At 35.9% G+C, this 26816-nt stretch overlaps 1 protein-coding gene across 8 annotated transcripts in view; it reads left to right on the plus strand.

Moving 5' to 3' along the window:
• Positions 1 to 26816, plus strand: part of PLEKHA5 (pleckstrin homology domain containing A5) — a 230602-nt gene that overhangs the window by 178599 nt on the left and 25187 nt on the right. For 6 of the 8 annotated variants that reach the window (XR_011235770.1, XM_069491517.1, XM_069491519.1 and 3 more), the window contains 4 exons: positions 15768 to 15830; positions 17380 to 17460; positions 17593 to 17742; positions 26679 to 26780. Coding sequence is in view for 7 of the 8 variants with exons in the window: in XM_069491517.1 (XP_069347618.1) it covers positions 15768 to 15830; positions 17380 to 17460; positions 17593 to 17742; positions 26679 to 26780 (396 nt within the window). In the remaining variant the exon portion in view is untranslated. Of the gene's footprint in view, positions 1 to 10436; positions 10518 to 15230; positions 15267 to 15767; positions 15831 to 17379; positions 17461 to 17592; positions 17743 to 26678; positions 26781 to 26816 lie in introns of all 8 variants that reach the window. The other 2 variants (XM_069491515.1, XM_069491514.1) reach the window with 1 other exon arrangement.

The following is a 26816-nucleotide window of genomic DNA, read 5'->3' on the forward strand; positions in this document are numbered from 1 at the left end:
TTCCCTCAGAATTAGTAGGAGTCGTTCTGTTCGTTTCAGGCTGCTGTTCTTTGTTACCTGAGGAATATCCCATCCCTCCTAAAATATGTGATGTTTGTACAGTCCAATTTTGTATTTACAAAAGCAAGTATTTTTGTTGCCCAATTACAATAGGTTTTGCTTCTATGCTAATTTAACATGTATTTTTCAGAGAGTTTATCCACTTACCAAAGATTTATAGAGTTCAGTGAAAGACAGGATGTTAGTGCTTACAAAGTAAAATTCTTGAATGGTTTTCAAAGTCTAGGAAGGAAACAGAGTTGAACATAAATGCCAGAAACATTTCTAGGATTGACGTAAGTATGTCATTATGTAGTTGAAACATAAGCTGATAAATCTTTGAATTAATGATGGGAATTCAGCTATCGGTGCCATTTTAACTCTGGAAGAACACAGTTACTATCAGTAAAGTCCAGATCCTTATATCTAGAAGGTATTATGATTTTAAACTCAAATGTATTTAGAATTAATGTGCCCATTGCAATAACAAATACATTTTTGACTAACAGATGTACAGTTTTCACTTTGGGGATGTTTTGTCCCTTAAAAATGGTAGATTTTAGTGTATCATTAAAAATACTTGCAAAGAAGAGAAAAATGGGGCTATTTCAAACATTATGTCCACAATAAAGCACTCTTTTTTTTCAGTAGATCTTGAGCTCTTTTAATATTTCCTATTGCCTGTGGATGCCAGGAATAAACATGATAGTAACATAAAGTAATAATGTAGTGCTTGATAGTAAAGGAACAGTGGTTAGGAAAGAGCCATTAAACAAGGAAAATACATGAAGCCATTGAAGTAAAAATCAGACCTGTAAAATTAATCCAGTGACCTACTGTAAGTACATTATATAACTAAATTCTTTGGAAAGGCGCTGGCCCAGACCTTTAGTGTTTGCTTCCAGATATACCACAAGTATCTCATCTATCTTCGTTGAGAAAAAGGGGAGATCTTATATAGTCTAGGTACATCTTTTAAAATGTTATTGATTCTCCTGAATATATAACAATAGTAATATCTTTCCAAAGTTTACTTTTAGGAAAAACATAGAGCACGGACAATGTATTCAGATTGCTTTTAAAATTTCTGAAGTAATCTCAATACTGTGACTGTCCCTTCAGTTATAGAGAGACTTATTTATTATATTCTGCCATTAGAGGTCACTTCGAATTTCCCTGCTTCCTGTTAAAGAATGGTTTTAATTGGTAGTCATACCCTTCAATTTCAGGTTCTTGGACTTTCAGATGTGCCTAGAGAGAGAGTAGAAAGCATTTACATTGACATTACCTAAATGACTTGTTTATAGAGACACCCCCCACACCCCATTCCTCAAAGCCTCACCCTGGTCACGTCAAATTCTTTAGGTTTTTAGTTGTGCTACATGTCTGAAGAGTTTATTGATCTAGGCACAGGAGGACATTCTTGAGAAATGAAGTGTTCAGTGATTAGGTTATGGGGTTTTTTGCTATTATTAAGACAGATTCCCAACTTAAAAAATCTTTTCCTAAGAAGTCATTTAAGAACTTGGGGGAAAAGTCCATTTTCCACTTAAATGGAAAATGACAACACAAAGATGGGTCTTCTCATTAGTTAACAGCAAAGGACAGAAGCTCTGTAGGGCGGATAGAAATCATCCAGACTGCTTGCTTGTTCAAGAAGAGAAGGGAGCTATTAGCACAGAATTCAGACCCAGGGAAACTCAGTTACAAGACAGAGCTTGAGCAAATGTTTCCTGTACTGGGAAGGAGATCCAGATCAGGAGGGAAATCATACCTCCTAGGTGATGTGAGAGCCACTAGCCACAGGTCGCCAGAGGCTACACCGTTGAGCCACACAGATGGAGAACATTTCCGTCATCACAGAAAGTTCTGTTGGACAGCGATGTTCTATATAAAGTTTTAAAAGAACAATTAAGTTACTAAACCACTTCTTATACTTAAAGGGGGTTTGGAGAATTAATCTTTTCCAAGAGTAAATTGTGTACATATGACCATCTTAGCTCGGCTCTGGGCTCACTGCTAATTTCTCTCTCTTCCTTGCTACCCCCCCCAATTAGTCAGGAACATTTACCTCATAAATCAAAATATCCCGTTTCTTCTGCATTCAGAGCTGATCTAATTTCTACAGAGACAGAGACTTTGAAGCAGACATTTAGAAGTTGCTAGAGTAGAACTGCTGGCAATTGGAAATTAGATTCCTCACTAACACCCTGGATTCCTGACTGACATCCCAGATCCCCTGTGATTTTGCTGAGTCCATTAATGTCATTAATAAAAAGATTAAAACTGATCACATTGGTGCATGCCTGTAATCCCAGCTACTCAAGACGCTGAGGCGGGAAGATGACTTTAGCTCAGGAGTTCAAGACCAGCCTGAACAACACAGCAAGACACTGTCTCTAAAAAAGGAAAAAAAAAAAAAAAAAAGGTTTATAGTGTGCTATATCTCATACAAAAATAGTAAGAGACTATTTTAATCTATATACAACACTTGTATATAGATACTTAGTTTGAAATTTTTCATCTTTTGATAGTCGTGTAGTTATCTTGACCAATATCTAGTATCAACCCACCTAGACCTTGAAAAATTCCTTGGTGATGATGCTTACTTGAATTAGTGCCAGGGCAGGACCATGGTTCTCAGGCCTGACTTCTCAGAAATATCAGTGGATCTTCAGAAAGAAAGAAAGTACAATATTAAAGGCTCCCTTTCCCCTAATCCCCACTCAGAATTGCCAGGGCCCAGCCCTGCATAGGTTTTAAATCTCCATGGGTAGTTTTTGTTTTTACTTTGAGTTAGGTTCGAGAACTACAGAGGTAAATAATCACAAGGAACAACAAAGGAAGAAAAGTTTAGTTTTTCTGAAACAGAAATGCCATCTTAGTGCTGCTAACCTTTTTGCTGTATGGCGCACATACAAAGTGAGGATATTTGTGTGGCCCCTTGATGTGGTGAGCCCTGGCCCTACAGGGACCAGGCTGGGCCAACCGAGGCTGGAGTGGTCCCTGTCTCCACACACCTTGCAACCCATTTCCAGCCCACAGGTGCCAGGTGGAAAGTTCTGCTCAAGACCCTAGCAAGTATTACATAATCATATCTAGTCATATTGATTAAATGTATTTTGATGATAGGGTTTTCAAATCAAGATATTTATGTTAGCCCCCAACATGCCTCAAAGCTGAGGAGGCTAGGATTAAATATCAGATTTTCTAGTTAGTTTTTCTAAACATTTTGACTTAGAAACTTCAAGTAAAAATGTGTTTTTGTTGTAAACAGGAATACATTGGCATTACCTAAGTGTATTTCCAAGGTGTTTCCACATACATTTTCTTATTTATTGCTGAAATTAATTATGAAAATTGTGTAATGCTTGAGTCATATATTCTCATTTTTATTATTGTGAAATAATGGGCCTTTTATAATAGCTTTATAATTTACCAATTAACTGAAATGTAACCTGTATTACCTACTACTTCAAAGAAGGAATTAAAGTAGGAAGCAAAGTATTAAACTCATTTCCAAGTAAATTATTAAGCAAGCCTACATGTACTAATTAGTCTTCCTCTTACTCTGATTCCTTAAAATTGAGTATGTGGGCTGTTAACACACCATTATCATAATGGTTTCTAAGGTTCATATTCAAACCAGAAGAAAATTGTTGGGTATTTCTTTTTTTTAAGAACTTGTGAGGCCAGGCACGGTGGCTCACGCCTGTAATCCTAGCCCTCTGGGAGGCCGAGGTAGGCGGATCGTTTGAGCTCAGGAGTTCGAGACCAGCCTGAGCAAGAGCGAGACCCCACCTCTACCAAAAATAGAAAGAAATTAAATGGACAGCTAAAAATATATAGAAAAAAATTAGCCGGGCATGGTGGCGCATGCCTGTAGTCCCAGCTACTCGGGAGGCTGAGAAAGGAGGATCTCTTGAGCTCAGGAGTTTGAGGTTGCTGTGAGCTAGGCTGATGCCACGGCACTCACTCTAGCCTGGGCAACAGAGTGAGACTCTGTCTCAAAAAAAAAAAAAAAAGAACTTGTGCACAAAATCCCAAGGTACTCATAGAGCGTTATATAAGTCAGTTTCTAAGTGTTAAAAAATAGAATATTTTAGGGGTGATTTAGTGAAAGGAACCACTGGTATATTTGCAGATAAAGCAAATCTAGCATTGCCAATTCTGTAAATCTGTAAAGAGTGAAGGTTCAACAAATAACTGAAGTTGTTTAGTAGGAGACCAAACTCCCATCGTATGAGATCCTGATTATTGTGTGAAGTAGGCTTCAGCTGTTGTATGCCACATGCAAGGAGAGAGCCACCATATACAGAACTGCTTAGCTGCCCTGATCATTCTTACAGTTCACCACCCAGTCACCCTAGGAGCCCTCGGTTAAGCTGGTGTGATACCCCCAGGAATTTTGAAATAGTTCCACTGCTTTTTCTTTCCACAGTCTTCTCTCTCCCACTTGAATAAAATGGGATGCCAAGGAGGATATGAATTGAAGAACACTCCATGTTATCACATTACCTTTGACTTACTTTAAAATCTTCACACCATGATAGTCACTTCTGCCAAAGGCACCTTCAGGCCAGCCTGACACCTTGATGATTTAAGGATATTGTCTATCATAGGTTCTCAAATTATACATTAGAATTACCTAGGCATCAGGGGCCTTTATTTTTTTAAAACTCCCCCAAGTAACGCTAATATGGGTTAAGAACCACTGGTCTAAGTAAACTTGAACTTTATTTCTGAAGCAGCCAGTAATAAAAAGGCCAAAAAGGTATTATTGTAAGATAGCCATATATATTCACAGATGCATTGGGTAATTTACTTTTTTTAATTAGTTAACATTTCTTCCAATAAATTTCTGATGTGGATACAAATACATAAGACAGAATAAAAGTGCAAGCAGTGTTCTAGATTGTGCCTCTATGAATAGAAGCCCACTGCACTAGTGCACTCCAATAGATAGGTTTCTTCTGCCTCATCCTTGAATGTGCTATGAACAAACTTGGTGCTGTAGTGAATTTTCCTAGCCTCTCTGTGTCACCAAGTGTGTTTGCCAGAGAAGATAGTTGTTCCATTGATTTAGTTTATTTTATGTTCATATATTTTTATCCATGAGTCTATAATAACTTTTTTTAATAGAAAAGCAATGTCTGCTCAGTGTAGAAAATTTAGGAAATGTAGAGAAGTATAGAGAAAGAAAAATATAAATCATCCACAGTGCCACATCAAAATAATTCCTGCTAACATTTTGCATTTCTTTTTTATACTGATTTGCCAGCTTCCAGAGATGCCTTTTAATTTTAATATTTGAGAATTTAATACGTATATGTTTGAAATTTTTCATAATGAAAAGTAGTCAACTCCACACGTGATCTCTGAGCCACTCTGCAGTTTGTACACTTTAAGTGTTATTTTTATTTTTAGTTCTTCTGTGCCTGAGTTGGTTGTTTCTTGTAATGATCACTTCTTAGTGACTAAATATTTAATGATCTTTGATATGTAAGTTAAACAGAGGCATTTTGAAATCACAAACATGGTGTCCCCATACATACATGCATATTTACCCTCTCAAACCAATCTACCAAATAAGGTGTGAGCCACGTCAACAGACCTAGCCATTTGACCCAGTGGCCCATTTGTGCCAGATTTCCAAGACTTGGCAGGCAATTTCAGTTTGACCTTAAGTATCTTTTCCATTTAGGTACTCTCAGTTCTCCATTATTTCTTAACCATTCATGCTCCTGACCCCTCCCCCATAACCTCTGAGTCAGGAGACAGCAATTACAGATGTAATTGCTTTGAAAATTAAAATTAAATACTACTAGAAGTGGATAGTGATTTCAGGTCCTTGTACTATTTGAAGCGTGTGTCAATGCAGGAAAATAAGCCAAAACAATAAAAGCAGCTATACTTTATTTCAAGACCAATATTTGATTGTGATAATATAAGTAACATCCCCTTATAAAACGTGGAGGGTACTTTAAAATATAAGGAAGTCTTAAATTCCTGCAATAGTTTTTTTCTCCTAAAGAAAAATTAATATTTATAAGTTATTTTCCGGCATTGTAAAAACTTGATCCTGTACTGCATATTAATACATTTTTTCCCTCTGTACATGAGATGTCACCTACAAGCATACCACAGTAAAGTAAATATCACCATAAAACAAGTCACACAAATGTTTGATTTCCCAGTGCATATAAAAATTATACTATGTTGAAGTCCCTTAAGTGTGCCATGGCATTATGTCTAAAACAAACAATGTACATACCTTAATTCAAAAAATAGTTTATTAAAAAATGCTGATGATCATCTGAGCCTTCTGCAGTTCATAATCTTTTTGTTAGTGGAGGATCTTGCCTTGGTGTTGATGGCGGCCGACTGACTGATCGGGGTGACGGTTGCTGAAGGTTGGAGTGCCTGTAGCGATTTCTTAAAATAAGACAACAGTGAAGTTTTCTGTATTAATTGGCTTTCAGTAAATATTTCTCTGTAGCATGTGGTGCTATTTGGGAACACTTGACCCACAGTAGAACCTCTTTCAAAATTGGAGTCAGTCCTCTCAGACTCTGCCACTGTTTTATCAACAAAGGTTACATAATACTCCAAATCCTTTGTTGTCATTTCAGTCACATTCACAGAACCTTCACCGGGACCAGAGTCCATCTCAAGAAACCACCTTGTTTGCTCCTCTGTAAGATGCAACTCCTTATCCATTCAAGTTTGGTTACAAGATTTCAGCAATTCAGTCACATCTTCAGGCTCCACTTGTAATTCTAGTTCTCTTGCCTTTTCTACCATATTTTCACTTCCTCCACAAAAGCCTTGAATCCTTCAGCGTCATCTATGAAGGATGAAATCAGCTTCTTCCAAACTCCTACTAATGTTGCTATTTTGACCCACTTCCATGAATGTTCTTTTTTTTTTTTTTTTAGGTAGAGTCTCACTCTGTTGCCCGGGCTAGAGTGAGTGCCGTGGAGTCAGCCTAGCTCACAGCAACCTCAAACTCCTGGGCTCAAGCAATCCTCCTGCCTCAGCCTCCCGAGTAGTTGGGACTACAGGCATGTGCCACCATGCCCGGCTAATTTTTTCTATATATTTTTAGTTGTCCAGCTAATTTCTTTCTATTTTTTTAGTTGAGACGGGGTCTCGCCTCTTGCTCAGGCTGGTCTCGAACTCCAGAGCTCAAACGATCCACTCTCCTTGGCCTCCCAGAGGGCTAGGATTACAGGCGTGAGCCACCGCACCCAGCCATGAATGTTCCTAATGACATCTAGAAAGGTGAATCTTTTCCAGAAGGTTTTTAATTTACTTTGCCCAGATGCATCAGAGGAATCACTGTCTGTGGCAGCTATAGCCTTAGGAAATGTATTTCTTAAATAATAAGACTTAAAAGTAGAAATGACTCCTTGATCCATGGGCTGCAGAATGAATGTTGTGTTAGCAGGCATGAAAACAACATTCATCTTGCACATTTCGTGAGAACTCTTGGGTGACCAGGTATATTGCCAATGAGGAGCAATATTTTGAAAGGAATTTTTTCGTTCTGAGCAATAGGTCTCAACAGCAAGCTTAAAATATACATTAAACCATACTGTGAACACATGTGTTGTCATCCAGGTTTTGTTGTTCCATTTACAGAGCACAGGCAGAGTATATTTACCATAATTTTTAAGGGCCCTAGGATTTTTGGAATGGTAAATGAGCATTGGCTACAACATAAAGTCACCAGCTGCATTGGCCCCAGCAAGAGAGTCAGCCCGTCCTTTGGACCTTTGAAGCCAGGCATTGTCTTCTCTTCTCTAGTTATGAAAGTCTTAGATGGCGACATCTTCCAGTAGAAAGCTGTTTGGTCTACACTGAAAATCTGTTGTTGAGTTTAGCCACTTTCATCAATTGTTTTAGCTAAATAACTTGAAAAACTTGCTGCAGCTTCTACATCAGCATTTGCTGCTTTACCTTGTGCTTTTATGTTAGGGAAGCAGCTTTTTTCCTTAAACCTCATGAACCAACCTCTGCTAGCTTCCAACTTTTCTTCTGCAGCTTCCTCGCCCCTCTCAGCCTTTATAGAGAGAGCCTTTATAGTGTTAGGGTCTTGCTCTGGATTAGGCTTTGGCTTAAGAGAAAGTTTTGGCTGATTTGATCTGCTATCTAGACCACTAAAATTTTCTCCATATCAGCAATACAGCTGTTTGGCTTTCTTATCATTGATGTGTTCACTGGAGAAGCACTTTAATTTCCTTCAGTAACCTTTCCTTACAGCTTGGCTAACTGGTGCCGGAGGCCTGGCTTTTGGCCTGTCTTTGCTTTCGACATGCAATCCTTACTAGCTTAATCATTTCTAGCTTTTGATTTAAAGTGAGAGATGTGTAACTCCTTTCACTTGAACATTTAGAGGCCATTGTAGGTAGGGTTATGAATTGGCCTGATTTCAATATTGTGTTTTAGGGAGTAGGGAGGCTCAAAGAGAGGGAGAGGTAGGGGAATAGCTGGTCAGTGGAGCAGCCAGAGAACACACATTGGTTGATCAAGTTTGCTGTCTTGTATGGGCATGGTTTGTGGCACCCCAAAACAATTACAACGGTAACACCAGAGATCACCCATCACAGATCATCATGACAGATATTATAATAATGAAAAAGTTTGAAATATTACGAGAATTACCAAAATGTGACACAGAGATACAACGTGAATACATGCTGTGGGAAAAATGGCACTGATAGGGTTGCTGAACACAGGGATGCCACAGACCTTCAGTTTGTAAAAAAGAAACTATGTGTACAGTTCAGTAAAGCAAAGCACAGTAAAATGAGATATGCCTGTATATATAAATGCCTTGGTTCCTTATTGGATAACATTGGGGGGAAAATAAGAATTTTGAGTTTAACTGCTAGGTAGTCCCAAATACTGTTTTAATTGATCAGTTTGACAAGTAAAATTAATTTATAGTTCCAGAAATCAGATTGGTAGTTACTTGGGGAAAATGAGAGAGTGGGGATTAGTGGTAAAGGCACACGAAGGAACTCTCTGGGTAGATGGAAATACTGTGTATCTTGATTGTGGCAGTGGTTACATGATTGGATACTTTTTTCCAAAGTCATTGGCCTGTGCAACTAAAATTTGTGAATTTATTCATCAGTGAGGTTGATTTGTAGAAACATACTCTAGCCCAAAAAAGAAGCTGTGGATACATAAATTTAAGAATAAATGATTTAGCCTGACTGAAACTTTTCATTGCGATTTTATTAAAAGATATGCATATGTTTCATTATCTATTATTAATTGACTAAAAAGTAGATTAAACCAGTCACAGGAGGTTTCTGATTTGACAATCAAACACATATTAATATGTTGGATGAAACATTCATAACCTAGGCTAAAAATAAAATCGTCTGGAAATACAGTTTTTCAGGATTTCTTTTTTTCTCACATTATACATTAATCTTAAGATTAGTAAACTTTTGTAGGAGAGTTAGCGAAATCAGTAAAGTAGCATTTGTTAATCATGATAGAATTATTTTCTATGATATGGAGGATGAAAATTACATGTCACAAATTATAATTATAAATAGACCTGTCTGCTTGAAAATGATAAAAACTTTCTTGGCCTTTTACTCTATATATATATCATGATTGTCTCTTGAATGCTTTAACTCTTAAGTGCAGAGCCTGCTAAAACAAATATCTTTTCTGGAGGCAGTAATTAAGTACAACATAGCTGGAAATGTGAAACATGGTTTCAGCCTGCCTTTTTAGGAGCTAAGGAGACATACTCAGGCTTTACTGAGCAAGTTTTAGTTTGCATGTCCTTGAATAATTCTACATGTGGTATTATACTATGAGAAAATCCAAAATAGAGTGTATATAAATGTCTATTAAGATTAATGAAATGTATAATTATCTAAGTGGCAAGATGTGTTGGGTATATTATGAAATTTTAATATTTATAGAGAACTAAGTTTTTTCTGGGTAACCTTCTAAAGAACTGAATGTTGTTTTCAGCTTTATTACTGAATAATCAATTAAGTGATACCATGTTCTCCTAAGTTTATAGGTTGTCACTCTTTAGTTTATCCTTTGAATTTTGATGCTTTATCATCTATTCTAGTATATGTAGGACTATTCACTAATTGACTCTATTTATAAAGTAAAACCTAGTTGCAGCAATGTTGCAATTAGTAATTTTTTTTTGTAATCTTGGAAGTATTTTACAGCATTTAATACTTGTTTGAAATGGTTTATATAAATTAAATCTGTACAACCATTGGGTAAAATGTGAACAACTGCACTATTAGGAAGATATTGAAGTAGAGGCTATATTTACAGTGTCGTCTTTCAAATCTAGCTATGCTGTAAACTGATGTTTGCTGTATGCTCCTCCTGATTTGAAATAGATGAAAGAAAATGAACCTATAATCACCATGGTTCACACAATGATTGAGAACTCGGCGCTAAGACCCCAACTGTACCAGCAAGTAAGGTCTTGGACAGTGAATGATACTGCTTTATCATCTGCAAAATCCCTCAGTGACAGTTTTGGTTTATCCTCAGATTTACTCATGACATCAGTGTTTTTCTTATTTTGTTTTTTGTTTATGTTTATTTGGAAAACCACAATTCATCCATGCTTTTCAAGATGCTGCAGCATTCTTAGCATGGCTTTGCTGAACATTTTGCCGTTGAATATTAAGTGTGCCATTTTCCTAAAGTTTTTGTGCAGAGTGTTTGATTGATATGTACTTGGAGGTCTGCAGTACATTTGCAAAATTTTTACTAGATTTCCATGTGTTCACATTAACTCTAAAAGCATTTACAACTAATATTTAGGGGAAAGGCTTTATAAAAATACTTTAGTCTCCCTCATCCTCCCCCTGTCCCCAGCATCTCAGGAATAGATTATATCTGTAGGGGAGTTCTTTAATTTCTGTTCTATAGTATGGTAAAACTTAAAGATAGCTGTTTCTTAACATACTGGGAGTGTCTTCTCCTTGTATTCTTATCATTCTTATGTAGTCATCAGGACAATCATATCTTAACCCATTCATTTCCCTAACTCAAAATGTGTGTCATGGAGTTAGCTGGCTATAATTTAGAAACCTTGGTAATCTGCAGATCTGCAAACGATGTCACGTACATTTCTATCCAATTTTTGTGTATTTCATGGTCTAAATGTTCCTAGCTGTGTATTTTGCAACATCAGCTTCTGCTACTTCAGCACCCTCTACTTCAAATTACTCTGGCCTATCACCTGTTACGATATTTAAAAATCATGCAGAAGAAGAAAATTCACTAACATGAAAAATGAATATAGATTTTGACTAAAATATATAAAAGCACTATTAAAAGAAGCACTTTGTGCTCGCACTGGCTTTAAAAGCCTCCAGTTTGGTTCAGTCGCCATGGGGTCTGCATCATGGGACCGTGTAACCAGGAGATTGATACAGTTGATGGGAGGGTGACTTATTTATGAGCATAGTTTTCAAAATATTTAGAGTCCATTGTATGATTAAAAATAGTCTTTAACTTGCAATAAAAAGATAAACAAAATATTAAATATTTAAAGTTAAACAGCTTTACTTTTCCAAAAAAAAAAGTGAAATCTTTCAATTCTTAAAGTCCCCAGATGGTAGAACCTTGACAGTCCACTCGAGTGCCACACCGAGAACCTTAGCACTTACTCTGAAGTTGATGTGTTTTTCAGAAAGTGCCTGAAGCTGTCAGTAAAATGTCATTTTATGTAATACTAAATTGACCTGAGAACAAAGGCATTTTGTTGTATTATGTTCTCATTTTCACAATTTACACGTTTTAAATAAGAATGAGAGTCTGGATTTTCTGTTTGGTTTTCTTTTTCTTTTTTATAGAGATCAGCATTCAGAGTTCACAATGCAGAAGCCAGTGATTTAAATTACTCAGTTACACTAAAAGTTCTAACTGGAGTATTTTAAAAAAGTAGAGATGTGTAAGATTAGTCTTATATAGCATCACTGACCTTGAATACCAAAAGTACTATAGATTTGTATAAATGTATTTCTTCGTACTGGAAAGAAAACTAAAATGGTAAAGATCAGGAAGACCTGAATGTTTAGTGTCAGCAGCCACTAAGGGCATGGCTAAGCAGCTAGTTGCCAGGAAATCAGTGTGAACCCTCAGTGCTGCCAAGGCTAGGGAGTCTTCAGGCTGTCTTTATTCAGGTACTAGTAAAGAACTTCATTATTGCAGGGCATCTTTAGTGGATAAAAGTGATAGACACATTTCTTAAGCTCTGTTCATAAATTTGCCCACATTGACATTAGATCTTATGTTTTCTCCGGACTTCCCTTATCATGTTATTATCTAAAGAAAATCTTCATGGAAGTTCATATTGTACACTGTTACAGTTTTCTTTTCTGAGGTTGCATTACAGTGTTGTATTAATAGGTTCCTTATATTTAGCTGGAAATACAGTGGCATAATGTTTGATGGCCTGTTTTATTCTGAATCATGACCACTCAGTTCTTCCCTCAGGAGGACCTTTATGTTTGTGTTTTCTTCCTCTGAGGACACCTGAGAAATTACCTAGGCAGTAATTCTTTTTAAATTGGTCAAATAAAAAATGAAAACAAATGCTAAGTGAGGATCAAGTTGAAAAAATCCTCTGCATTTATCACTCTACCACCTTTCCCAACTTCATTTTTGCATTGTAGTTTTTATAACATGGTTAATATTAGTGAAATTAGTCACCTAATGAATAGTTCTAAAAGATATAGACTAATATCAGCAAATATCTACAATCCCATGAGCATTTTTTATCCCTCATTAGATATAATGTCTTACTTTGTCAAATTTAAAAATATTTCCCTAAAAATCCTTTTTGGAGTTGGGATATACATATTCATATACTTTTAAACATGTACAGTTAACATATCTAAGAAATACTGAAGAAAAGTTGAATTTTCTAATGTTGCTAGGGTACTTTAAATGAAGGCATTCAGACCAGAACTTTTTTTTTCCTAAATATGAATTTAAAAAATGATAAAAAGTATTACCGTGAACTTGAATATGCAAAACTTGAGTTAATCAGAATACTTATGATATTTACGTTTTTCTTCTTACTAGGATTTTTCATATTGCAAACAAAATAGCAAACTTTTCAATTCTACATAGAAGGGTTTTTTTTTTTAATAAATTTACCCATCTTTTCTTGAGAAAAGTATTGGTAATTATTATCAAGAATGAAAAATAAGCAATGCCCAAATGTTAATTTTTTTAAGGAATAATCTTACTTTCTAATGCTTTTCTTCTGACACATAAAAGCAATGTGTGGGGAAAGGTTGATTAGTTTAAAATTTTGGTTAGTTGGTATCTATTGAATATCTTTATAAAATAACTTGATAAAAGGTTTAAAGAAAATCTTCGGTAGTACTAAAAATAGAGGCACAACAAAAATAAATCTGATTTAGAAGTGTAATATATTTGTTAATGTATGGCTATAACGGCCGGGCATGGTGGCTCACACCTGTAATCCTAGCACTCTGGGAGGCGGAGGCGGGAGGATCACTCGAGGTCAGGAGTTCGAGACCATCGTGAGCAAGAGCGTGACCCCGTCTCTACTAAAAATAGAAAGAAATGATGTGGACAGCTAAAAGTATATATAGAAAAAAAAAAAATTAGCTGGGCATGATGGCACATGCCTGTAGTCCGAGCTAGCCGGGAGGCTGAGGCAGAAGGATTTCTTAAGCCCAGGAGTTTGAGGTTGCTGTGAGCTAGGCTGATGCCACGGCACTCTAGCCCAGGCAACAGAGTGAGACTCTGTCTCAAAAAAAAAAAATATATATATATATACATATATATATATGACTATAAGGATATCAGTCAAAATTTTTAACTATACAGTAGATATTTTTCTTTATTATAATATGCCAAGTGATATGAAAATGAATCTGCAATAAGATTTCCTAAATAAAAATAGTATATCAATATCCTAAATATTTACTACAAATTACTTAAGTTTTCATTTTAATATTACTAGTCTTTTTCTGTTAATCCTAGAATATAGGATATAGTTGATATTTGAATCTAGATGTAGTAGTGTCTACTAGTTATATTCAAATTCCATAGTTTAGTAAAGCTGTTTTACATTTAACTTTAAATATTAAGCAAAGTATATTTAGACATATTAGTAGGTTTAAAACCTTTCATCTTTAATTTCTTATAAATGTGAAAAATGTGATTTTGGCATTATCTTTTTTTTTTCAATCATGGATCAAGCATTTTTAAACTTATTTTTTTCAGATAGGAGTATAAATTATTTTCTTGGATCTAGGTGCTTTAATTTAGAATGACAATTGACACTTCCTAGGACATATGGGGTGATCTTTATTTAAAATAGTACACAAATATTCTGACATCATTAAATTCATTTTTCATGTAGTACTCATGTCTCTGAAAGTTTTGTGGTTTAATAATCACTGTGCATATCCTTAAATAGTCACAGATTCATTTGCATGAGGTATGTGGAAGTAATGTCTTGAAATGAAATATGTAAATCCAGGATTTATTGTATGTTTGGAATGCTTATATTTTTAACTTTCTCCTGAACCCCACATTTCTAAATCCATTTAAAGTTATCTGCTGTTTAAATGATGCCTCTTTTTAAAGATGTAGTTGTCAAGCAATTTTTACAGAGAGGACATAATAGTTGTCATTTTTACATTCTTATGCGTTTGTACATGTATATATGAAATTTAATTTTTCAAGCTAGAGTATCCCTACCTTGAGAAAAAGTGCCATTTTGTAAATGTGCAATGAGCCCCAGTTAAATTTTTCCTACTATGTTTTTGTTACTATATAGCAGTCAATATAAAAATCAAAAGACATGCTAAATCGTGAAATATTGCCTACAGAGGCTATGCTATGATCTGTGGTACAACTGACTGGGATGGCTATTGACATCTTGGTAAGCACAATGAGAAATGAGTATTTGTTTAAATGAAAGATGCTTGGAAGAAGCTGAAGAAAGGATGTTTAAATACACTGAATAATAATTCCTGACAGTATAATAATACAAGTGGTGTCAACTAACACACATAAACTTTTTATGAAATTTAATTATCCATAGTTTGTGGCATAGGCTTTCAGTTTTATGAGATTTTTAATGATTTTCCTCTTTTCAATTAAACCCATCCTTTTCCTTCATTATCTTTTAGTTCTTAAGACAGAAGAACAAGATAAGTCTATATTGTGTATGTGTGTTTATATATTATGTATATGTATGCAATATGTTATAGGTTTTGTTAAATAAGGTGTGTTGACATTTGAGTGTACACATACACGGTGCGTGATTATGTGTATACTATTAAAGGACAGTTCTGACTGTTGAACTATGCTTGATTCAAATATTTGATTTGATGCAGTTGCTATGATTGTATTTGTCAATTTTTCATTAAAATAATGTGTGTCTTTAAAATGGAAAATGTAATGTGCTGTGTTAATTTTGTTTGACCAGCATATTATTGTTTGACAAGCTTAACATCATTCTTCTGTATCTTGCATATTATATCACTGTTTTTTCTACTTTTGTAATGACCTGTGCTTGAATTAAACTTCTAAAACTAAAGAATCATTAAAATCCAATTTTTATATTGTTAGATATGTTTAATATAAATCTGAAATATTAACTGTAGGCTACATAAATGTTTTTAAATATGATTTTTTAAGTTGCTATGTGACATTTTTCCTTATAGCTGTCACAAGATGAATGTAGAGGCACATTATACAAATACAGACCGGAAGAAGTAGATATTGATGTAAGTATCAGTGTAATATATATTGTCAGTGTTCTGTTATGTGCTCTACCAAAACACTGGAAATAAGCATGACAAGACTCATCCTCCCATGCCTTCCAAAATGACATCATATAATTGGTTTTTTCATCTTTTATGCTTCAGTTAATATGCTTAAATTATTCCTCCCTCCCTCCCTCTTCTCCCCACTATTCCCCCATAGTTAGCAGTTGAACATATTAAGCATCACTTAAATGAAAGTAAAAACTGTTTTTGATTAAAAAAAAAAGTTATGAAAGACTGGAGACAAAAATTGCTATGTCTTCTAGAGTAAGTAAGGAACGTCTATCACTGTTCCTTTTTGAATTTAATCTTTTTTAAATCATATTTTAGATTGCTAATTTGCCATGCATTCTTCCCTCATTTCCCCTGGCATTATTCTGTTGAGTTGTGCCTCCTCTTTTCAACACCTTCCATTTGGTGTAGCTTGAGTCTTGTGTGACAAAGATAAGGTAGTTATTTTAATGGCAAAGGAGGTAAAGCCTCAAATTTCTTGCATAAGTCATTTTGCCGTAAAGTTTGGGACTTACTTCCAGTTCGTCTGGTGTTTTTATTTTGAGACATTAGATGAACTGGTTTATTGTACTATTGCAATTTTATTTGCGTACTTTCTCATATTTTCATAAATTAAAAATGAGGGTAATACTAAGAATTTAAAACATCAAAACTATTCAAAATGATTTTTCATCATTTGTAGTATTTTTATTTATGGTACTGTAATTAGAAACAGTCTTTTGTTTATATTCGTTTCTAAGAACCTAAGCACATAATTTTAAAAATACATGAAAACTATTGCTTCTTGGCCTTTTATGTAAGAGGTAAGAGCATGTATACTATCTACACTTTTTTTTTTTTTTTTTTTTTTTTTGAGACAGAATCTTGCTCTGTCACCCCAGGTAGTGTACAGCATTGTCATCATAGCTCGGCCTCCCTGGGACTACAGGCATGTGCCACCACGCTCAAGTGGTCCCCCAACTTTATCTGTTCTTACCAGTTTAAAAATAAATGAAAACAAGGCCAGGTGAAATCACGCCTGTAATCCTAGCACTCTGGGAGGCTGAGGCAGGAGGATGGCTTGAGGGCAGGAGTTCAAGACCAGCCTGAGCAAGAGCAAGACCCCATCTCTACAAAAAATAGAAAAATTAGCCAGGCGTGGTGTTGGGCACCTGTGTTCCCAGCTACCCGGGAAGCTGAGGCAGGAGGATCCCTGGAGCTCAGGAGTCTGAGGTCACAGTGAGCTATGATGACGCCGCTGCACTCTACCCAGGGTGACAGAGCGAGACTGTCTCAAAAAAAGAAGTATGAAAACAGAACCAAGTTAGCGTAATTTAAGGACTGCATGTATCACTTAACCTATCTAGCAGATTGTAGGAGGGAAATCTTTGCATGCATATTTAAGCATTCTATCTATTAAATATTTTAAATGTGTTTTTTGTCATATAGTGACTACTTGCCTCCAATTACAGGAAAAATAAAAAATTACTAATAAGAGATTTCTACTCTTATAACCTAGACCAAGTTAAGCCGACTATGTGAACAAGATAAAGTGGTACATGCTCTGGAAGAGAAACTTCAGCAGCTCCACAAGGAGAAAGTAGGACAATTATGTTTATTATCTAAGAGTGATGTTACTTTATGTGATTATTATCAGGACACTGATAACTAAAGTAAAAAGAATTAATTCAATGATGCAGAACATTAAGTGTAATTCTTTTTATTATAATAGTACACGCTTGAGCAAGCTTTGCTATCAGCCAGCCAAGAGATAGAAATGAATGCAGATAACCCAGCAGCCATTCAGACGGTGGTGTTACAGAGGGACGATTTACAAAATGGACTGCTCAGTACGTGTCGAGAACTCTCTCGAGCCACTGCCGTAAGTAGATTTCCCGCCCCTGGTAAAAATCACTGAAGTATTATGCAGTTCTTTTTTCTTTTTTTTTTTTTTTTTCTGTTTAATTGGGCTTCCTTAGGGCTGTTATTATAGTAAGAAATATTAGTTTGTTATTAGTGTATAGTTCTTTAGGAACATAAAAATAAAGGGTCCTCTTTATATCTGTAATTAGTAGGCATTTTGTTCTCTATGAGGTAGATGTTTTATAGAGGAGATAGGGACTCCTGTTTTATGTATTATGCAAATGAAACATTCTTAAATATATTAAAATGTATTGCATTAACAGAATATATATTTTATGGATTCTTGGGGCTTGGAATAATTTGGGGAAGGTTGTAATTAGACTCTTAACCAAGCATTTCAATAAAAGGCACCTGTGAAAAGCTTTTGAGAAGCTGTCAACATTACCATTTCACAGCTGCAGTGTGATCTAAGTTGAGATGATAGGTTTGAGTAAGAAATAAAGCCAGCAGAACCTTTTAACCCATCGTCCTGTGATTTTTATAAGAGTCTCTTGGGATTACCAAATCTAAAAGTCTCACTTAGAGTTTATAAATTGAATGCTCTATGAGTTTAAACAGTCTGCTTTAGAGCCTATGATGTGGTCATCTCTAAACATAGTAAGAGCACCTGTCTAAGCAGCCTTTTGAAAGACAGTTCCTAGCAAAAGCCACCCTGTTATAGAAAACTGCTAATACACCCTTTTCTGTACCTTCCAGGGGCCTTTTAGGGAGCAGCTACCTTTCAAGAAGTCCACAGACAGTATAGCTTAACTAAGAGGGGACTTTCCAAGCTGGCAGGATACCAGAATCTCGACACGGCTTCCACTCTAAACCCTAAATTAATATTCCAGACATGAGCTATTTTTAAAGGAATATACCATAGTTTTAAATAAATCAGAAACCTAGTTTTTATGATTCTGAAATACCTTATATTTCTATTTCCATTTTTAAAATACTATTTTTCCATTGTCTTATTTGAGTCTCTTAAATATACTGTGATGTTTATAGACTTTTAAAAAATTTAATATCCTTTCCGTCGTGAGTTCCTTAAAATAAGAAATCATGTCTCATTCATCTTTGTTGCTCTAGCATCCAGCACTATAGGGATGTGCATTAAAAATTTGATGAATGCTTGAGCTGAGTGACTCACCCAAAGTTGCAAAACTAATAAATAGCCTGGAACTCAAATCCAAGTCTTCTTACCATAGTCCTGAAGACTTAGATCTACATGGATTTTTATCATATAGGCATAAAGAATATATGTGCACCTGAAATGTCTACGGGGAAGTGCTCACTGAATTCATCAATGATAAGTAAGATTTGGATAAGAAGAGGAGAGAAACCTGAGGTAGTGGCTCCTGCCTGTAATCCCAGCAACTCAGGAGGCTGAGGCAGGAGGATCACTTGAGGCCAGGAGTTCAAGAGCAGCCTGGGTGACACAGCAAGACTCCATGTCTACAAAAAATAAGAAAAAGTAGCTGGTCATGGTGGTGTGCACTGTAGTCCCAGCTACTCTGGAGGCAGAGGCAAGAGAATTACTTGAGCCCAGGAGTTTGAGGCGCAGTAAGCTGTGATCACACCACTGCACTCCAGCCTAGGCAACAGAATGAGAGCCCGTCTCAAAAATAGTGTGGAAGAATGAAGGGTGGTCCTTACAGAACAAAACACCTGGAGCCACAACACAGAATTAAGAATGTAGGAATTATGTTTGGAGAAGCAAGAACTAGAACTAACTGACTGAGTAGAATAGAGGAATCCTGTTAGAGGACAGAGAATGTGAGATTAAAAAGGAGAAATAGGGTTAAGCTGTCAATGCTAAGCTAATGAAATTGCCCAGTATCCCTGTGACAACCTGAGTCACATCAAAATGGTGGCCTATACTAACATTTGGTTGAAGACTCTTTAATGATTTGGTGTCTGTTCTTTAAATTCTACTTTTAGAAAATTTCTTCCCTTACCAACTAGGATTAGTAACTTAAATCTCATCAGTAGGCTTGGAATTTGTTCCATCATAAGGTTAACTCCAGCCCTGATGGGAATTTTGTTAAAAATGTCATAATAGGAATTAATCTTGTTTTAGTATCCCTTTTTCTGGTTATTATTCTATATAATCACTTTTCTGGTTTATTTTTCCTTGCCTTCAGCAGTAATCAGTGGTTATGACAAACCCTTTGAATATGTTCTACCAAGACGTGTCTTACTGCATAGAATGCAAACTATGTTATTTGTGCCTTTATGTAAACTTATTTATATTTGTAGCTTAAGGCTACAAATGTTAGTATGTGCATAACATCATACTGGGCATATGGTTGTCACTCGATAGATGTTGATTAGATTTAAATTTGGATTACATTTATGCTGGCAGAATCTCAAAGGGTTCCTCTAATTCTTTCACAGTCAATTCATGGCATTGGTTCAAATCTAAGCCCCAGGCATAAAAGGTATAACATTAGGGCCTCCATGTCGATCAAAGCTTGGATTCTGAGAACATCATCTCACCTGCTAGGCCAAGAAGGTACATAAAACTAGGATTAGCACGAGGTAAACATGTAAAGTAGTGTTCCTTGTACAATTTCTTTTAATTTTTGATACTCCATCTCTTTTCCTCAAGCCCCATCCAGCATGGTGCCTTTGTGTTCTCTCCTGGCCTCCACTTTTTATCTAAGCCTGATTAAAGGGTTACAACAGTCAGTTACACCTTCAGATAAATTTTTCAATCTGTCATTATCTTAGTTTGGGTTCCCCTCTGAAAGCAGAGCCTGAAATAAGGACCTGGGTAGAGGTAGTTTATCTGGGAGATGATTCCAGAAAGCAGAAATGAGGGGGTGGGGAGAATGAGACAGGAAAGAAGAAAAGCCAATAAAAGTTGCACTGCTGAGCTGGCTACCACTGTGGGCAGCAGGAGTCTGATCCCCCTGGGGATCCTCCGAGGAAATGAGCAGGATGCTTCAGAACGTCCCACTGAAAGGCCGGAGTCTGGGGTATGCATCGCCCTTTGGTCAGGGTTGCCCTGGAGTCCTTAATTCACCAACATTTACAAGCTGCCTTAGCCAGCAGCTGGCTTGCCATGGGACACTGGCATGCAGGGAACTGTATCACATGTCCTTGAAAGGTGGGCAAAGGGGATGTGGTGTGGAACTCCACACATACCTGCTGCCATCACCTCTTGGGGGAATTTACATGTAAGCCTTATCTCTAATCTGGTTTGAAATTTAAGAAAGGCCTACAAAAAATAAATACAGTTATCACCTCCATTTTATTTCTTATTTTCATTTCTTTTACCTCCACCACACTGATGAAGCAACTAAGGCTCATGGGGATTAAGTGATTTGCCAAGGTGACATAACTAATAGGGAACAGTTAGTGCCTGAATCAAGGACTTGTTAATTCTAGGGCATGTCTACTTTCTACTCCACTTCACTGTCTGTGTGGTCACATAACTTGTACTTTCTGGAACTCGGAATTTAAATCTAGATTCTCATACCCGAAAATCTAAAATGAGTGTTCGGTTAAAGGAATTTTAAAGGAATTTCAGACATCGGAAAGCAAGTACAAAGCCCCCAGGGATCCTGAATCGTGCTGGCAGATGGCTTATACACTTATCTACTGCAAGATAATACTAATATATGAAATACTAGTAATTATTAAAATTTCTTCAGCAGTTATTGGGTGCTAGGCTCCATTGTAAGTGCTGTATATGCATTTAATCTATTAAGAACCTTGACATAGGTACTCTTATTCCTATATTTAAGGTGGAAAACTGAGATACAGAAAGATTACCCACGGTTACACAGTTAATAAGTGGTATGTAACTTCCATTAAATTCACTTGTGCTCTAAACTGGACATAGGGCCATGAGTAAGCTGAGATTTTAGCCTACAGTGGTTATGTGCGCTAGGGTGTAGGCTTGTAAACCGTAAGGGGCAGAGAAGCAAGACAAATGAACTACCTTGGAAAGAAGCTCACACATTAAATATCTTAATATTTATATTTATAAATATCTTCATTCTCAATTTAATGAAGAGCTACTGAGGATCATGGTTACAACAAAGTGTAGTTTTTTACAGTAGATCAGTCACCATCCATGAATTGTCATGGAATGAATGTTCTTTAAAAGATTTTAAGATGGTTTTAAGTACCCCAGTGATTTCATGGTTACAATACAGCATCCCCCAGAAAGGAGACACAGCCAGATGTTATAAGCCTCCTGATATGCAGCAGTAGAAAACACCTAGCGGCACCTATGGTACAGTAGTCTCTGCCTTATCCGCAGTTTGCTACCTGCAGTCAAATAGGTGCGTATAGTACAATGAGAGTGAGAGAGAACACATTCACATAACTTGCATTACAATTTATTATTTTTATTATTTTTTAAGCCTAGTTTATGACGCATATATAATTTGTTATAATTCTATTTTATTAGTAGTTATTGTTAATTTCTTGGTGTGCCTAATTTATAAATTAAATTTTATCGTAGGTATGTTTTTATAGGGAAAAACATAGAGTTTGGTACTGTCTGCAGTTCAGGCATCCACATCTTGGAACATGTCCCCCAAGGATAAGGGGGCACTGATTTTTACTAAAAAAAAATCACATCTGAATCTCGAGAAGCCTCAGTATCTAATAACCAGGTTATAGGAAACAGAAGAGCATGCTAAGCAATGCCACAAGAATTCAGTTAGCAAAATCCAGAAGAGGGGAAATTCTATAGAATAACCCAGAACAAATTCATTCTCTTCAACAAATAAGTGACAAAAGATTTAAGAGGGAGGTGGGGGAAGTTTTATAGTTTAAATAGTAAGATTTTCCTCTTTCCTTTTTTTCATTTTGATTTTCTTTCTTTAGAGAAACATACCAAAGTATTTATAGTTGAAATTATATGATGTTTGATGTTTGCTTTAAAATAATGCAACAAGGATAAAAGATGGGCGCTATAGATGAAACCAGATTGGCTATGTGTTGAGAAGTGTTGAATTCGGGTGCTGGTGGGCACTACTGTTGTGTATGTTTGGTAGTTTCCATTGTGTGCATTTAAGAAAAATTAAAAGAAAATCCACAAAAATGCTAACAGAAATGTGACACAGTTATAGTTCTTTTTTCTTTTTCTTCCCCTGTATTCTAGCTTTTCTATTTTTGTTATATCTGGAATTTCATACAATAAAGAGTAAGCAGGTTCTTTGAGATGAGAATATAATTTTATTTCAAAGAGAATGTAGTGCCAGTTACTTGGGAGGCTGGGGCAGGAGGATCGCCTGAGTGCAGGAATTTGAGGTTGCAGTGAGCTATGATGATGCCACTGCATTCTGCTGAGGGCGGCAGAGTGAGACTGTCGCAAAAAAAAGAGGAAAGCCAAAAGTAAACCAGTCTCCACGGGAGGCTGAGACAGGAGGATCGCTTGAGCTCAGGAGTTTGAGGTTGCTGTGAGCTAGGCTGACGCCACGGCACTCACTCTAGCCTGGGCAACAGAGTGAGACTCTGTCTCAAAAAAAAAAAAAAAAGTAAACCAGTCTCTCTATTGGTTCAAAGCATAATAATGGTAATTATTTACTTGTTTATTAAAAAAGTGAGGCAGCATTACAGTGAAATACAAGGCTAAGAATTTGAGATTTATGTATAGCATGTTGTATTCCTATTAGTAGATTATGTTTTAAATTGCCATTGATTCTGGATAAGAAAAAGGAAGTTCTCATTACATTAAAAACTTGGAAATGCATCATTAGTTCTAATCCTTTGTTAATAAAAATCATAATATGTATCTCCTGTAGAGCTCTATAGTTAGATATTAAAATCTTTATTGATTTTTTGGTAGCCTGGGATTTCATTGCATCTGAGTGCTGTAAACCTACTTGAAGGTCCCCACCCCCACCCCACAGTGGCCAAGTCTTGTCTCAGTACAGACTATAAAGGAATAGCTGCTATTAAAACCTATACTTGTTCCACACCCTAAACAGACTGAGTCAAATTTTTTAAACTATAGGTTAGTTTTTCCTGTTTCTAAACTGTGTGTAGCTGTGATCAATCATGTAGTACATACTCTTCGCCTGGCTTCCTTCAGCTCATGAGGTTCGTCCACATGGTTCCCGATTGAAAGAGTTTGTTCGTTCTCTTAACTGTGTGGCATGGGAGTCTCTACTTTTCTATTGAAAGCTCTATTTCCTGACTAGTGCCTGTGATTTTCAGATAATTGCATATTTGAAAGTTATTACTCTCTTTTTAATTGACTGAGTGTACATGTATATTATCTTCTTGACAACTAAAAAGTAAGATCGTATTTAAAGATTTTTAACATTGTACTCGTTTAATCTATTAAACTCCTTAATGAAATGCTCAGCCAGATGTTCAAAGAAACCCTTTTCTTGCTGTCTCCTGTTGACTTGTGCTACTATCTACCCAGTAATCATGTTTGAGGAGGCTGAGGTAAAGGCGGAAACAGGTGGGCCCAGCAGGATTATGGGACTTGGGCCAAATGATACGGTGCAATAGTTCCTAATTGTCCAAGTTAGGAAGATTGAAAGTATATTGTTTCTTCACTCCTAAAATATTGGTAAAGTAATCTCTAGCTCTCAATCTCTATTTTTCCCGTTTCTCTAAGAAAGGGAATTCTTACCATCCTGGAATGTTGTATTTAGATGCCTCTACAATGTAGGTGAGCCCACCCTGATTTCTGGCTTTTCTACAAGGGAGGTCAGGTGTTAGCCTGGCAGTGCATTCTTGGTTAGCCACTGAGCTGCCATTGGGTCTGTTATCTTTTTACCTTCCCTGAAGCCATCAAAGGACTACTCTTTAAATTTGCAGTTTTTGTGACATAAGCAAATTAGAAGATGACTAGAAGCAATTTTTATTAAAGAAGGTCAGTTTTCTGAGTTCTAAGAACTGTCTTGGGAAAAAAAGAAAAAAAAAAAGAAGGTCAATTTTCATATTTATTCAGGTAAAAACAGTTTACTAAAGCCAAGTAGAGAGACTAATACTGCATAAAATAGATGAGATAAAAAATCTTTAATCTAGCATTACTTTGCTTTTTTATAATTTAATTCATTATGAAACCTGCCACATAATATAATGATGATAAAAATCTTCAGTGCTTTATCTCTTTGCTTTTTAAAAAATTTAATATAATTCATTGTAAAACCTGCTTTAAGGAGACCTCTTAGCACTCTAGCCCAAGCGATGGAGCGAGACTCTGTCTCAAAAAAAAAGAGAGACCTCTTAAATTGAAAAAGCAATTATTCCAAAACGCCAAAACATTCACTGTAATTTTTAAAAGTGTACAATTTCAATAATTTTCATTGCCTAAGTTTTTTAAAGTGTTTGTTTGTTTGGTTAGTTGGTTTTTTTGGTTTTTTTTTTGAGGCAGACTCTACTCTGTCACCCTGGCTAGAGTGCCGTGGCGTCAGCCTGGCTCACAGCAACCTCAAGCTCCTGGGCTCAAGTGATCCTTCCGCCTCAGCCTCCCAGAGTGCTAGGATTACAGGCATGAGCCACCACGCCCGGCCCTTTAAAGTGATTTTAAGCTAGTTGCAAAATATACAAAATAAAATAACTCTGAAAGAGAACCTTTAGGACCTTAAGGTAACATGTTGCTGCTTTTTTTTTTTTTTTAACTGCTAAAATTATTTTAGGTAACCTTTGTTCCACACTCAGTACTCTCTTTCCTTATCCCTAGATTTCTGCTGTTAACTCATTCAGAGCAGTTCAAGGAAAGAAGTCCCTGATCATGGGAGGTTCTTAGACAAGTTATTAATTAATTTAACAACAGTTTTCAATAAGTATTTGTTGGCTGTATTCTATTTGCCAATGTCACAGTAGATTCTGATAATAAAATAGTGATCCATACAGTGTCTGTCCTTAGTTTATCAGTTTGTTACCCTACTATCACTCCCTAAACTTAGGAAGGGTAAACTATACCCCCATGGGGTTAGCATCCCTGAAACAGGATGGTATGGTGATGTATTTTTAAGCATCTATAAAATCATTCTGTATTCAACAGATGACAAACTAAGCATCACACCAGTTGTGATAGCACATTGCTGTAGTCCTAGCTACTCAGGAGGCTGAGGCAGGAGGATTGCTTGAGCCCTGGAGTTGGAGACCAGCATTAGCAACATAGTGAGACTCTCATCTCTAAATATATATGCATATATATATGTGTGTGTGTGTGTATATATAAATATATAATTTTTTAAAAGACCAAGTATCAAAAACATCTTTGTGATTTTTTTTGGTTTTGGGATGATTTTCTTTTCCAAAAGAGAAAAGCGTAGGTGGATAGTGTCTATATTGAGTCTCTATGAACAGGATTCACGAATTGTTTATATAGTTAGCTAAATTAATTTGTTTTATTATATTACTATTACTATAAGTTTATTGTAAGTACAGTCATGTCAAGCTTCTGGTGTTACTGAAAATCCAATATGCTAGAATGGCACGGTATTTAGTTTTTTCTTCATAGAGAACTTTTTATTAAGACAGATAAAATGCTTTATTTATGCCTCTTCATTTTAGGAAATTACCTTCAAGAAAAATTTACCCTATTAACATGAATAAATCAATCTATTTCCTCAAAATAATACTCTTTAGACAGTAGAATCATTCAAATATTTTAATGTTTTGAATGGGTAAATAATAGTTAAGGTGGGTTTTTTTGTTTTGAGGGTTTTTTTGTTTTTTTTTGTTTTTTTTTAGTAAATTTGAGTAAAACAGCAGCACAATAATACATACTTAAATTGCTCAGTAAATTCTTGTTGAATTGAGTTTTAAAAAGGAAAAAACCAGTAAAGGAAAATGGTTTACAAAAATCTGTATTTTGCCCAATATAAACTACACTATTTTCTAAAGTCTAGAAAGGTTATAATTGTAGTGATAACACCATAAAAGCACATTTTCCTCATTAAAGTAATTAATGCTCTTTGATTTTAGGAATTGGAACGAGCATGGAGAGAATATGATAGGTTAGAATATGATGTAGCTGTTACCAGGAACCAGATGCAAGAGCAGCTAGATCGCCTTGGTGAAATTCAGGTACAAAAGTGTGATTTTTTTTTTTTACATTGTTTT

Source organism: Eulemur rufifrons, chromosome 16 (genome assembly GCF_041146395.1).
Source record: "Eulemur rufifrons isolate Redbay chromosome 16, OSU_ERuf_1, whole genome shotgun sequence".
In the NCBI taxonomy this organism is placed as follows: Eukaryota; Metazoa; Chordata; class Mammalia; order Primates; family Lemuridae; genus Eulemur; species Eulemur rufifrons.